At 38.9% G+C, this 13,603-nt stretch overlaps 1 protein-coding gene across 1 annotated transcript in view; it reads right to left on the bottom strand.

The window, feature by feature from the left end:
• The window catches only part of CAMK4 (calcium/calmodulin-dependent protein kinase IV), a 230,605-nt gene extending 219,975 nt beyond the window's left edge, over nt 1-10,630 (bottom strand). Inside the window, exon 1 of the mRNA XM_004678368.2 lies at nt 10,173-10,630. Within this exon, the coding sequence (XP_004678425.1) occupies nt 10,173-10,333 (161 nt within the window). The 5' untranslated portion in view covers nt 10,334-10,630. The remainder of the gene's footprint in view (nt 1-10,172) is intronic.
• Nucleotides 10,631-13,603: the final 2,973 nt, after the last annotated feature.

The following is a 13,603-nucleotide window of genomic DNA, read 5'->3' as shown; positions in this document are numbered from 1 at the left end:
ACTAACTGCCCCTTCAAAGCAGCAGTAAGTAAGGACAAGATTCTACACAACAAAAGATAAAATACAAACAGAATCTCTACTGAAAAGTGCATACAGACTAATACCAACAGATCATTCAAATACTGCATTGCAAGTAATACAAATATAATTACAGATTTGTCATCCCAAACTCCTCTTTGGTTCAGAGATCTGTCTATAATTATGACATAGGAGGACTTAAACAAACTAGCATGTCATAACTATAACTACTTTAGCATACGAGACCATTTAGATGGGTGTCTCAATTCCAGTCTTTTTTTTTTTTTTGAGAAAATTTTTGTATGTGATAAATTTTTCAAACATATCACCCACCTTGAGAGATGATTTTAATGTTAATGATGTGATAACAAGGCGCTTGTTAAACTCAATATCCTGGCACTAGTGCCCACAATTCTTCAAGCAACTGCCCACCCAACACTCAGGTAAATGTATTCAACTGCCTAGGTCAGTTGGAAAAACTTACCATGAATCATGTTAGTTGTATTAAAATTGAGGTTCTTGCAAGTAATATGCATTTTTAATTCAACAATGCTAAAGCTTTTATATACTATCCCTTTACTTGATGGGAAATTTGCGTGACTTTTCTCCATTTCTGTTTTTTGCTGCATGAATATGTTAGATAAAATGGCAGTTAGTTCTTATCAACCTTTCATCGGGTAGTATTTAATGTATAAAAAGTATACACAGGTACCCACTTCCCCTTTCTGAACAGATACACACTGCAGTATGATTTCCTTTTTTGTTTACATTCTGATTTATGTATCTGCTTTAAAGCCATTTAAAGCCATTTTCATGAGGTGGAAATCATTCATATATAAAGAAATGTATTTAGTACCTACTTATCACTGCCATTCTTTTGATCTAGTAATCACCTAAAAACTTTCTGAGCATATTTCCAAATAACGTATACTTATGTATCTGTAAAAGCTATGCATGTATTACTGAACAAATATTTACTATTCTTTGGAAAACAGCCAAAACAAATATTACAAGCAAAAAAATAGGGAATTAGAAGATGCCCTAATACTTTCTCCTAGTACTCCTACTATATCACACACAGCCTGAATGTGGATGTCCTACTTTACAGAGTTTTGCTTTTATCAAATATGAGTGACTGCCTTTGTTTAGATTCTGTTTTTTCAAGACTGCATATTTAAACAGAGTCCCAAGTTAAAGGGCCTTACTTAGCCCACCTGAGATGTATACATGATATATAGATGTATTATTTAAAATGCAGATAATGTATCAATAAATAAAAAGTGAATTGAGCTTTATAGTCAGAAATAAATATTTTATTAATAGTTTATATAAATTATTTTGTAATTGTCATTTCACATGCCATGAAAGAATGATAAACTTGAAACCTCTTCAAATATTAAATACAAAATAAATTACCATCCAATATGTAATCTTTGGATGTGAGTGCTGGCCACGGAATAGAAGTTTAACTTAAATACATTTCAAGTTAAGTTTCTCCACTTTCAAAAACATGAATGATGAATGGAGGTGACTGACACGCTTACAGTTTCAAGATCTAGGAAAAGGATTAACATGCATTTAAAGTTTGTGCCCCCTGAAAAATTAATATCAGGCTAACATTATCAAAGTGAAAGGGCAATTCAAGGTAGTTCCTTGAATAAATGAACTTTAACCAGGAAATCTCATATAACTGAGAAGGTATAGAACTTTAGCTTGACTGATGTAGGTCAGGGGTAAAGGGCTAATTTTGGCAACCATTCATTTTTACACAGTCTACAACCTAAAAACAGTTTGAACATTAAGAAATCTTAAAATTTATTTTAAAAAAATTAAGATTTATTTTGTGCAAATATATTTAATGATATGAAAATTACATGAAGTTCAATGTCACCTTCATAAATAAAGTACTGGGATGTGAACATTCATTTCTGCGCTACCTAGATGGTTGTTTTTACTTAGCCATTAAAGTTGAGAATTGCTACAGGGACTATGATTCAGAAAACCTGAAATGAAATATTTTCTGTTTGCCCTTTTAGAGGCTCCCTAATTGGTTTAGGTAAGAGTTCAGGCTTCTAATATCAAAATTCCCTTTTCTTCTCTAATGATAGAAGAAAATAAAATATTTTTCTCCCTCCTTTTTTTCTAAACCAACATAATCTAAACACACATGGTAAGTTCTATTATATTCACTACCTCCCCCCGTTTCTTTACAACATAGGTTAGCAAGTTCTGACTCCCACAACTACAGCCCAAGATGCAGCTACTTCTATCGCCTCCTTTGCTCTCCTAAGGTTACTTTCTCTTTATCTACAATTGGTTTTTAAGTAATACAGGTTCAGCTATCTTTTCTCTTTGATGTGACATCACCTTACCCTCACATTCCTATCTGTCATACAATGGTTTGCAAGGTTTGCAAGACAAAATATAAATCTGAAAATTTTGCCAGCTTTTTCTTTCCTTAGAATATACTTTCCACCTAATAAAGTCTTCATCAAACTCTACCTCTTACATCATGCCAAATTTGAAGCCCCATCTCCACTCCTACAAAGACACCTAAGTCCTTGCAATTAGAAATCTCATAAAAATCGCTATGGTTTTCAATCCAATGGGAACTGAGCTGCCTGTCTGTGGTTTTCATATCTCTAGCTCATATTTGTTCTATTTATTTATCTCACATTAGATTTATTGTCAACATCTTATTATCAGTAAACTGCACAGATAGAGGCCAAACAGTGTTTTATGCAGCATTTTCATTTATATATTAGCCCCTTTGCCTGCCACACACATTCTTATCAACATACATTTCCTAGTCCATAGTTACTCAGAACAACAGACATGTAAAAGAGAACTTTAGTTGATACAAAGGCACAGAATTAACTGAAAAGGAATAAAAAATTGAAGACATCATTCTCTTTTCAATCATTTATCAATCATCTGATTACAACAAGGAAAAAATCTCAAATTGCTCTACTGTGGTTACAACCCTGTAATCTTTCATAAAACCCTTGTTTAGCAAAACGAATAATCATCATGTTACAGGGCAATCCAATGGGAACTGGGTTGCCTGTCTGTGGGTCCTTATCTGCACGCTTAAAATTCACTTGTACTGTAGACACACACACACACACAAAAGTCAATAATGGGTTTACTTATAAAGAGAAAAGAAAAGGAATAACCCAGGGAAAGAGAGAGAGAGAGATACAAGTTAGAGCATCCTACCAGTTCCGCTGACTTGGAACTCCAGTAGCACACGGAAAGCTCATCAAGAGCCAAGTAACCAGCCGCCAGTCATGAGGCCAAAGGAGAGTGAGAATAAGAGCCTCAGCTGAACATAGCTCCTCTATACATCCCCTAAAGTCCCAAAATGGTTGCTTAGCTCCACCCTTGGGTCCTCGCAGTCCTCCCTTTGGTATTGCTAGGATCTGTAGTTTCAGTGACGGAAGCAGGGGGTGGAGTTGTAGTTTCAACAACTTGAGTAGGGGGTAGAGTTGTAGTTTCAATTCCTGGAGTAGGGGGTGGGGTCCACAAAACCTTTATCTGCACAGTTAGCTCAGGACATCCTTTTCCCCCAACAATCAGGCTTGAAACCTTTTGCGGGAAAACATTTCTAGCTACATGTTAATAAAAAAAGTTTTATTTTTATTGCAATGTTTTTTATAGATAGTATTGATGCCACTAATAGATACTTTTTTCAATTTATTTCTATTTTTTAATTAAAGAAAGTAAATATTTTCAGTACTAAATTTGGGTTAACAAAATGAGGTTATTTTAACAAAACTATTAAGCAAATTAAAGCACAGATGGAAAACACATATGACATAGATCTAATGATATTACATAGGAATGGAAGAAACATTTGGTTATGGCATATACTCAGTAAAGCCAAATGAATTTTATCAATAACCCAGTGGTTCTTCACTCACATAGCTAAAAGAAAATCAAATAATAGACTATCTTCAAGTTTCTGAGACAATGGTCCTCAATGGGAAAAAAGGGATAACATTTAACAGTTTGGAGATACTTTTGGTTATCACAACTTTGGGGGGTGGGACTGCTACAGGCATCTAGGGGGTAAAGGCCGAGAGCACTGCTACCCATCCTACAATACAAAAGACAGGCACTAAGAGAAAGAATTTCCTGTCCCTGAATATTTACAGTGCCAAGGGCAAGCAGCCCTGTTCCAAGAAGAGAGAGCTCTATGCACACTACCCATCGTTATAAATCAACTGCCATCCAGCACTTTCCTTATTTGATCTTTGTCACTGATAAGATTGCTGAAGAAAATGTCCTACCTAAACCATCCACTGTTTAATTTCACCACACAACTACTACATTCTACTACCAATGGCATTTTTTTTTAAATGGACTACATTGAAGTGTTCATGTCCTTTATGTGTGCTAATACTGTGCCATCAATATTTAGATCTAATTTCCTAATTAAAGCATATAAGCTATGAAATTTTTAGACTATCCTGCATAATCAAATGAATGTTAAAATACTAAGGTAAAGACTGTCGTTAATTTGAGTAAAACCTTCATTCTAGCTGCTGTTTAATTCATATAGTTATTCCTTGTCACTAATTATATGGTGCATTGACTTAATCAAATTCTACATTTTTAAGAATGATTCTGACCTTGAAATTTAAAAAATTTAATGTTCTTTTTATTTAAAATGTAAGCTTTCTTAACAGGAAGTCAAAAGAGAACAACACTTAAAGCTAGCAAAAACAAAAACAAATTTTAACATCAAAAAAAGAGGTAAAGGTTGTAATAGCTTACTTGTATACAACTGTTTCACTCTCAAATGTATTACTGAACACATCATTCATGCATATATATCTGAGGTGTTTATAAGAGAGACCTTTGAAGTTGTTCTGTGGTTAGTGTTTTCATGTTCTCTTTTTACATAAAGTCCTCCAGATCAGTTTAGAAGTAGATAACACCTGTGTGTTTTTTTTATTTTCCAAAATGGGAGTTATTTTTACCCATGCAACAAAATTTAAATATGGAAAAGTACTGTGTTCATCACACAATGATCTTATCATTGTCTTCACTTTGACTTTAAGGTTCTTTTCAGTACATTTTTTTTTTACAAACCTAGCTTTGACTTCAGTAACTGTAGTGGTTGGTATAGCTTGGAGGCACTTCATGATTATAAAGTTCAAATTGATTTAACTCCTAATTCTGACACACCTGTGGTAAAAATGATAGTGAAGGTGAAATTGAATCCTAATTATTTCAAAGCACAGAGTACTCTTCCAGCAGAAAAGCAGCATAATTTACAACACACATCTATAGGTTATAGAGGTCACACTATCAGTACTTTTGCTGTGAAGAAAGGAAACCAAGCTGAGTGAGATTAGGGTAATTGTCCACAAGAATAGGAAGAAGATAAGCTAGTCACCAGACTCTCCTTTCCCTAGAGTCAATAGGACCTTGATCACACCAAGACCAACAGAAGGAAGGGGGCATAGCTCCTGTGCCTGCCTCGTTTGAATGAATGAATCATTCATTTATTCTCTTTAAAATAATTAGTGGACCATACACAGAGTACTGAGCACTGTGTCTGTAATGAGCAATGAACACACAACGGTGAATCAGCCAAATCCCAGGAACTTGTACTTTTCATGCAGCCTGTTTCTCTTGTCCTATCTGAAATTCCACCATGACCCCAAATCAATTGCTTGTAAAAACAACCAGCTAAATAGAAAACCCAAGAGGAACCTTACACGTAAATTTGCAATTCCTAGTCTCCAAAGAGTTTAAGATACTAAGGGTAGTGAGCATAGCAAGAGATCCATAGCCAACTGGCCACGCTGGGCATGCTGGGAGCCTTAACAGGTGGTGTATTTGGGGGATTAGGGAGGGAAAAGAGAGGCAAGGGTAGGGGGTCATGGAGGGGCACGCACTGGGAAACCAAGAGCACTGGCCGAGAAGGAAGGTTAAGGAACACAGGGACCTGTTTCCTCAGCAGCCAAGAGCATTGATAAGAACCCTCCTGTTAGAAAATGCCAACTTTTCACCAAAACCTTGAGTTGGTCCTTATCTGGGGCCATTTATGTGTTTTGAGTAGAATACACTACATTCTATTCCATGAGAAGGTGTTCTTCTAGTCCCATCCCTTCAACCAACCCAGAGTATAATGTATAGCGCAGATCTTAAGGAAACACTAGTTTTTTTTCCAAAATGTGTCAAAAAGGAAGCCTAATAGGAACTGAAAGCAAAGATAGGAAATGTTTTCATCTTTACTAACTGATCTGAAAGGCATTTTTCAAAAGTACTGGGCCACATAATTTAACCTGGCAAACACAGGTTTGTAACCTAAAACATTTTTCAAGCTGAGACACAACCTACTAGTGAGATGTTATATTTTTAATTAAATAGATTTAAACAATAGTAAATATTAGAGTATATTATCGGTAATACAAATAAACATTGTTTGACAAACTCATTTCCATTTTATACATATGTCTCATTATCTAAATCTATTTGGTTTCCAAGCAGTAATATATATAGCAAATTATAGTGCTGTATAATCATATTTCAATGGAGTTGTCATTAAATGTACTTTTATTAAGAACTGGTTAGGAGTTGAAAGTGGGAATTAAAAATCATTAGCCTAAAGAAACTACAGTAAATGGAGAGGATATTTTTGAAAAAAAAAAAAAAAATTGATTCCAAAGTAACTTATCACCCTATTCTCTTCCTGTCCTAATCACTTTTGAGTTCCCTGAACTTATGGTGGGGGGAGGAGAGGAGAGAAAAAAACATCTAATGTTGTTCTAGTCTTTCAATCATATACAACAGACAGAAACAAAAGGTAGGAAATAACCTAAAATAGCACAAAGGTTTGGACACACAGGGCCAACTCCACCACAAAGACCAAACCCGATTCTTTCTGTTACAGGGCACCCCAATGTGAACTGGGTGGCCTGTTTGTGGGTCCTCACCCGCCGCTTAAGATTCAGTTGTACAGCGGACACAAACAAAAAGGTTCGATAATGGGTTTATTTACAAGAGGAAAGGAAAAGGGATAACCCAGGGAAAGAGAGAGAGAGAAATATAACTAGAATGTCCTACCAGTTCTGCTGACTTGGAACTCCAATAGCACACTGAAAAGTGGATCAAGAGCCAAAGGAACAGCCAGGAACACCAGGCCAAGAGAACACCAGGGCAGGGGACCCCCTGGCCCTACATGTCCGGTTTTATCTCAACCTGGTTGCTTAGCTCTACCCTCAGGCCCCAGCTTCCGTTGGTATTGATGGGATTTGTAGTTCCAGTATTTGGGGTGGGAGTGGAGTCCATGAAACCTGTATCTGTTACACTTCCACCAGCTAGTATCTAGACTAGAAGGTTCCTCCTCCCCTGGAAAAGCTTCTGAAATACCAATTTCTCAAATCACTTGGCAAAGGACCAAGTTACTCTTTAGGATATGAGGACTTAAATAGGGCCATGCAATTTATCTTTTTAAGTAGGACTGAATTTGTTACTCCACTATGATTTTTATAAACTGCCAAATTCTATATACAAAGCAGAATCTTTAATTGTGAGTTTAGAAAAATTAGTTCGGCTGATACTCTTAAATAATCTCCCTCACCTCTACCTCCACCCTTCAACCCCACTGCTCAAAAAGAAAGCCCTCACACCTGCCCCAGGTCAGAATGACTACTTTATCTGAGCAGCCCACACCATTCAGCAGCTTCATTCAAGTGGTTAAAGCCTTGGAAGATGAGGCCCTACAATTCCCAAACACATCCACAGAGTGTTTTGCCTTGCATTCAAGAGTCACTAGTTCACAACAAGTGATATGTTACTAGCCCTCTGTTACTAGGACTGGCTACTCATAAATTAACTTAATCAAGAGGGATTGGCTATGCGCTGGAACTAAGATCAATGGCAACACACAACAGCAGGCAGGTTCTCTCAGCATCTTACTGGTAGTGTTACTAATGAATTAAGTGTTTTGGCCTTACAGTTACTACTGTCAGGCTGACTGGACCCAAGACAGGGACTGCGGAGTAAACACTTCACTTCAAATTTATTACTCTCTCTACTTTTATCACTAGTACAAGAAGGAAGAGGACTGTTATTATTCAGTCAATATTTACAACTATTATTTGGTAAATTCCCTGGCATTATAGGTTCCTAGTAATTATATCTGTAATACTAGTAGCTTTATGTTTCAGGTTTATATTGCTGAAAAGAATAACTTTTATCATGAAGTGATTATATTTCTCAACATTTCAACCAAATGGTATAAGTAAAAGCTTCACTAATACTGTCATCTACAGATAACTTATCTTCCTAGCATATAAGATTACTGAATGTTTAGCTTTTTTCTCAAAATAATTTAATTCTGTGATTTTTCAAGGTAATCAAATGACTAGATCTCAGCAATATATAACTGATTTACATGTAAGACAAAATATAACATCAAGTTTTTGAGTTTTAGTAAACTTCAAAATCTTTGGATTTGAAGTTTGCCATCCACTCTATGTATACAAGTAGCAAGACTTTGTTCCCTACCCACTTCCCCGCCCTCAAATTAAGGCAATAGCTTGAGTCTCCTGATGGTAAAGTTTATCCATAAAGATAATTGTGTTTGTGATTAAGTCAGAGCCAGTTAGAGGCATCAGGCAGACATTATTCAGAAAACAGTTGGATTTGGTGATGCGACAATCCTCATAGTAACATGGAGCACTTCCTCTATCAGGTGGCAGTTTCTGAAACACCAAGTAAACCATTTGAAGTAGGTTATCTTTTCAATCAGAAGTTGACACTGCTCCCACTGCTACTACTCATGCAATCATGGTAGACTTTAGACCTTACCAAAGGAAACATTTCATTTCCAACCCACTAGCAAATGCATACAATAGCAGATCTTCATATGAACACTGAAAAATTGTATCCAAACAGGATATTTATGTGTACTTTATTCAGACCTCAAATATTCTGACATAAATTTTAAAACAGAAATGTTGCCTTTCTGACCCCGTGCGCCCTTAATAATCATGGCAAATTACTCTGTGACTCTTAGTCCCTCCCACTAGGCACCAAATCCAGAATCCTGCTCTGTGGCCCCTAAAAATCTCAAAAAGAAAATGGCTGTTAGCTAAACTCTTCCCTGCAAAGAGAGAATGGAAAATGAAATTGCAATGAAGAATTAAGTACAAAAGCTACAACTTATCAACAGTTGAAATTGCATCTTTAGTTGTCTGTAATAAAGGACCTGGAGTTTTACAAACTCTCTTCACCTATGGACAACAGAAAGAAGGAAAAACGAAAGACAAGACGGGAAAGAGAAGGTAATGTCAATGAATACAAATATGAAAACACATGGCATGATTCACAAGGCAAAATCACTACCTGTTAGGATCTTGGGAGGAGGGACAGACACATTTGTGCCACCCCAGGGAAATGGCTTTTTTGCATACATAATTTAAATAAATCACTCCAGCACAGAAAGAAGAGCAACAAAACTCTTCTTACTAATTACCACTGCCTGGGTCCCATGTGCTGCTTTTTCTTTAAAGCCACACTAGTTCATTATGCTGCCTTCAACTCTTAAATGATTCATTCGCCTCTTCACTTCTGAGCCTAGCAGACTCTGCAGGGAAGCTAGTATTTAAGTTTAATTTCTAGTGCCACTTGCTTTGGAGAACTTGATGAGAGGAAAGAAGAAGAATCTAATTTAATAATTTTGTTATGATCTGGAGGGGAACCCTCTGTTCCCCCATCGCCCAACCCCCCCAAAATAACTAGCAAACAGGACTTGAGGGCACGCTATAATCATGAGCAAAAACACAACTGTAAAAGCAGGGCCCACGTGCAGAGGGAGCTTTTACCCCAGGGAAGCGGCAGTGAGAGAGGAAGGAAGCTAGGCGAGACTTGACAGCTCGAAGCTGCACCCGCCTGGGCGCTCAGGAGACCAGAGTCTCACGTGAACGTTGCACAGCTCTCGCCCAAACACTAAACGAGAAAAATCGAAGGGCAGGATGGCTGCTCCCGCATCCTCGGGAGCTGGCACTGCAAGAAGTACAGTTCCTCGCGCGCGCCTCGGGCTTCCACCCGAGGCTGAGCCCGCGCGCAGAGCGTGGGGCGCCAAGCGCAGGGCGCCCGGGGTGCGCGCCCAGTGTGCCTCCCCCCCGCCTTACCGTCCCAGCTCCGCCTCCACGTCGAAGAAATCGCTCAAAGCGTCGCGGTTAGAGCCGTCGATCCAGTAATCCGGGACGAGGCTCCCAGCCCCCGGGGCCACAGTGGCAGTGACCGAAGAGCAGGACGAGGCGGAACTCGAGGGCACGGTGACTTTGAGCATCTTCGCGGCGGGACTCCGGAAGCCGCCGCCGCCGCCGTCGCCGCCGCTGCCAGAGCTAGAAGCCCGCCGCCGGGCGCCGCCTGCGGACGCAGGAGCGAGAGGTGGCGTCCTTCACACACTCACTCCCTCACACGCCCACCGCCGCCGCCTCCCCCGGCGCCCCAACGGCGCGCGGGCTGCGGCACCTTCCGCACTCGGGGAGAGGGCGGGCAGAGAAGGGGGAGCGCGGCGGGGCGAGAGTGAAGAGGCAGAACCTGGTGTCGCCGCCAGCGGGAGAGAGGAGAGGCGGAGGCGCTGCGAAGGAGAGCGACTCCCTCCCCCTGCGCGCCTTCCCTCTCCACCTCCCCCCTCCCTCCGCCGAGCCCTTCCAGCCCCCTCCCTTTTTTCCTTTCTCCTCCTCTGGCGGGCACTGCGCGGTGCAGGCTAGGGCGGTTCCGGATGCCAGAGCTCGGGGAGGGCTCAGGGACCAGAGCATCATCCCACGCGCCCTCCCGCGGGAGCCGGGAGCCTGGAAGCGACCGTGACCAGTGGGACGCTGGCTCTGGGAGTGGCGGGCTCCCAGCACGCTCCTCGGGCACTTGAGTCTTGGCGGTCCAGCTGGAGATTGAGGCAGGGTCCTTCCTGGGTGTTGTTGGTATAGCTCATCTCGAGTGCATTTTTGGTGGCGTTCTCCCCACCTAATACAAGCTAATTAGCTGTCACTTGTGCATCCCTCTGTTAAAGCTTGTATTAGTGGCTAAAGAAGGTGTTCTATAGGTTGCTCTCCAGGGCTTTCGCGCCTGGACCCAGAGAGAGCTGGAGGAAACTGAGAACACTTGAGTCCCTGCTGACCTGACTCACCTTTGAATGAAGTCTTCAATGCAATAGATGCTGCTGTGCTGCTGCTTGCGCTGCCTCCTTTGGCACTGCTGGCGCTCCGGAAAAGCAGGTACTCACTGTGTCTCCTTCACTCTCAGTCTCTGAAGGCCAGCAGCAACAGAAGTGACCCAAAGAATTACAGATTAGGAAGGGCCTCGAGAAAACCAACCAATCCAACCTTCTTTTTTAAGGCAGGACATGTCATCATTCAGACAGAGAAGACTGCTACATGAGCTCTTCCTTCTTCCCCAGAAATGTGTCCCATCATGAACATCCAAATGTGCATCAACCTCCAGGCTGTTTTTCTAAGTATTGATTAAATATATCATTTATATTTCTAACAATGATTTTTTCAAATTTCAACAATAATGAACAACTATTCATTATGTTCTTTAGTAAATCTTTGTATGAAAGGGACATCATGTTATTATATCACATCTCGTTTCTGGCTAAATAACTTAGGTCTTTTATTTGATTTCACCTCACAGGTGTTATTGCTAATCTTTTTTTTTTAACATCTTCTAATATCCGCTAAATATTTTTCAGTTTGTCCCTAAAATCACTAATCCCTGCTACCATTAGTAAATAGAATCCAGTATGTCCCTCTAATATGTTGATTTAGTTCATATCTTAAGATGAACTATATAGATGAACTACTAAAATAAAACAAAACCCTCACCAGATAGTAAGAATTGGGAATGAAAAACCAAAAAGCTGTTCCTCAGAAGTAATTTTACAAAACAAGAGCACACTCAATATACAAAATGATATAATAGTAGCAAATATTTATGGATTCATAAAATTTTTATTGAATACTTGAATATTTGGTGAAAGACTGAAAATACTCAGATAACTTGATACTTGGCAGAAAAAGACTTCACTAGTCTTCATATTAGAAAATCAAGTTAATAAGTATAAAATTTAGCAAGTCTATAAAGTTCTCTAATGTAAATTCTAGTTCTCATAAAATAAACTTTTTTGGTGTGTACTGGCTATAAAGGCATGAAGTTGTTGCTATTTCATTTCTACTCACACCTCTCTAAAGCAAAATGTAAAGTGGCGACACTGCATGTAGATATTTGTTGTGGAATTATTCTACAACATAAATCTAAAGCAAGCATATTATGTAAAAATGGATGGTAAGCCATTTCTTCTCCTGATACATTAGAGAATAACAGCAGGGGAAACACCATTTCACAGTACAGAGGTAACTGTAGAACTGATATTTGCATTCAAAAGTCATTTGACACCTATGCTTTTCATAACTCACCTTAGCAAAGGTACACTAACTGAAATTTTTAAAAGAAGTCATTTAGTTTAACTTCTGTGGTTTATTTTTAGTTAAAAATAGATGAAAATAGATGGATTTTATTTTAAATATATGGAACAGAGTTGAGTCTGTGCAAAATATTTTATCTTCACTTCTTACCAGCTCTTATCAAAAATGAACATAAATGGAACAAAGGCATAGGTCCCCCCAAAATAAAGGCAAAATAACAACAAATACATCTTAGAACTCAGAAACAGATGAACAAATGGAACCCCTATGTGCAATGAGAGAAGTCAATAAGAAATCTAACTAACCGCAGAACTTCAGAAATGCTGAGGATTTGTATATCAATAACTAGATCAGAGAAAACATAATAGGCTGAACATTCTTATCAGTTCTTAGGCCCTTGCAGTCTTTCCTGTACCATGCATACCCTACACTCTTCCCAGGCCCTTAGAATAGTAGGTAAATATAATCTTTGGAAATGTTGGACAAAGCATAAATTTTGTCTTAGATCACAAATTATAGTTGAAGTTATGTTGAAAACAGAGATCTGTGAAGCCTTATATAATAAACAGACACCAGGCCTATTAAGTTACCACATTGCTGAAAAGTATATATAACCTATCCCCAGTTTTACAGGAAATTGGAGGATATCTCACTAAAAAGAAAAAAAAAAAAAACTGAACAACCCAAGAGAAGGGAGACCTATGGATAACTACAACTAAGATTGCATGCCCCCTCTTCCAACAAGACACCCTCATTTTTTGTCATCACTTCAGATAAGCACATTATTGAAAAATAAACCCAAGGACTCAAAATTTCGAATGTGCTATTCTAATGTGTCTCACTCAGAAATGAATGAATAAAGTTCTGTTCTTGCATGGTAGAGTAGCTGGTAGAGCTAACCCCCCTGCATGTAGAAACTTTATCTCTGGACTAAGTATGAAAACAATTATTTAAATGTGTGAAGGAACCAACAAAGTCAGAAAATTGGAAATTATGTAATCCATAAAAGAAAGGCACTCTCCTGAGTGAGATGCCCAATTGTTTCACTTTTTCTCTGAGGATACTCTGCAGGCGCATAAGACAGCTGTAACTCAAGCAGAAAATTAAAGATGAAAATCTTGTCAGCTTGACGT

Source organism: Condylura cristata, unplaced genomic scaffold (assembly GCF_000260355.1).
Source record: "Condylura cristata isolate star-nosed mole 26May11 unplaced genomic scaffold, ConCri1.0 scaffold00007, whole genome shotgun sequence".
NCBI classification, from domain to species: Eukaryota; Metazoa; Chordata; class Mammalia; order Eulipotyphla; family Talpidae; genus Condylura; species Condylura cristata.
The sequence above is the reverse complement of the archived record's forward strand: the minus strand, read 5'-3'. Positions and strand labels throughout refer to the sequence as shown.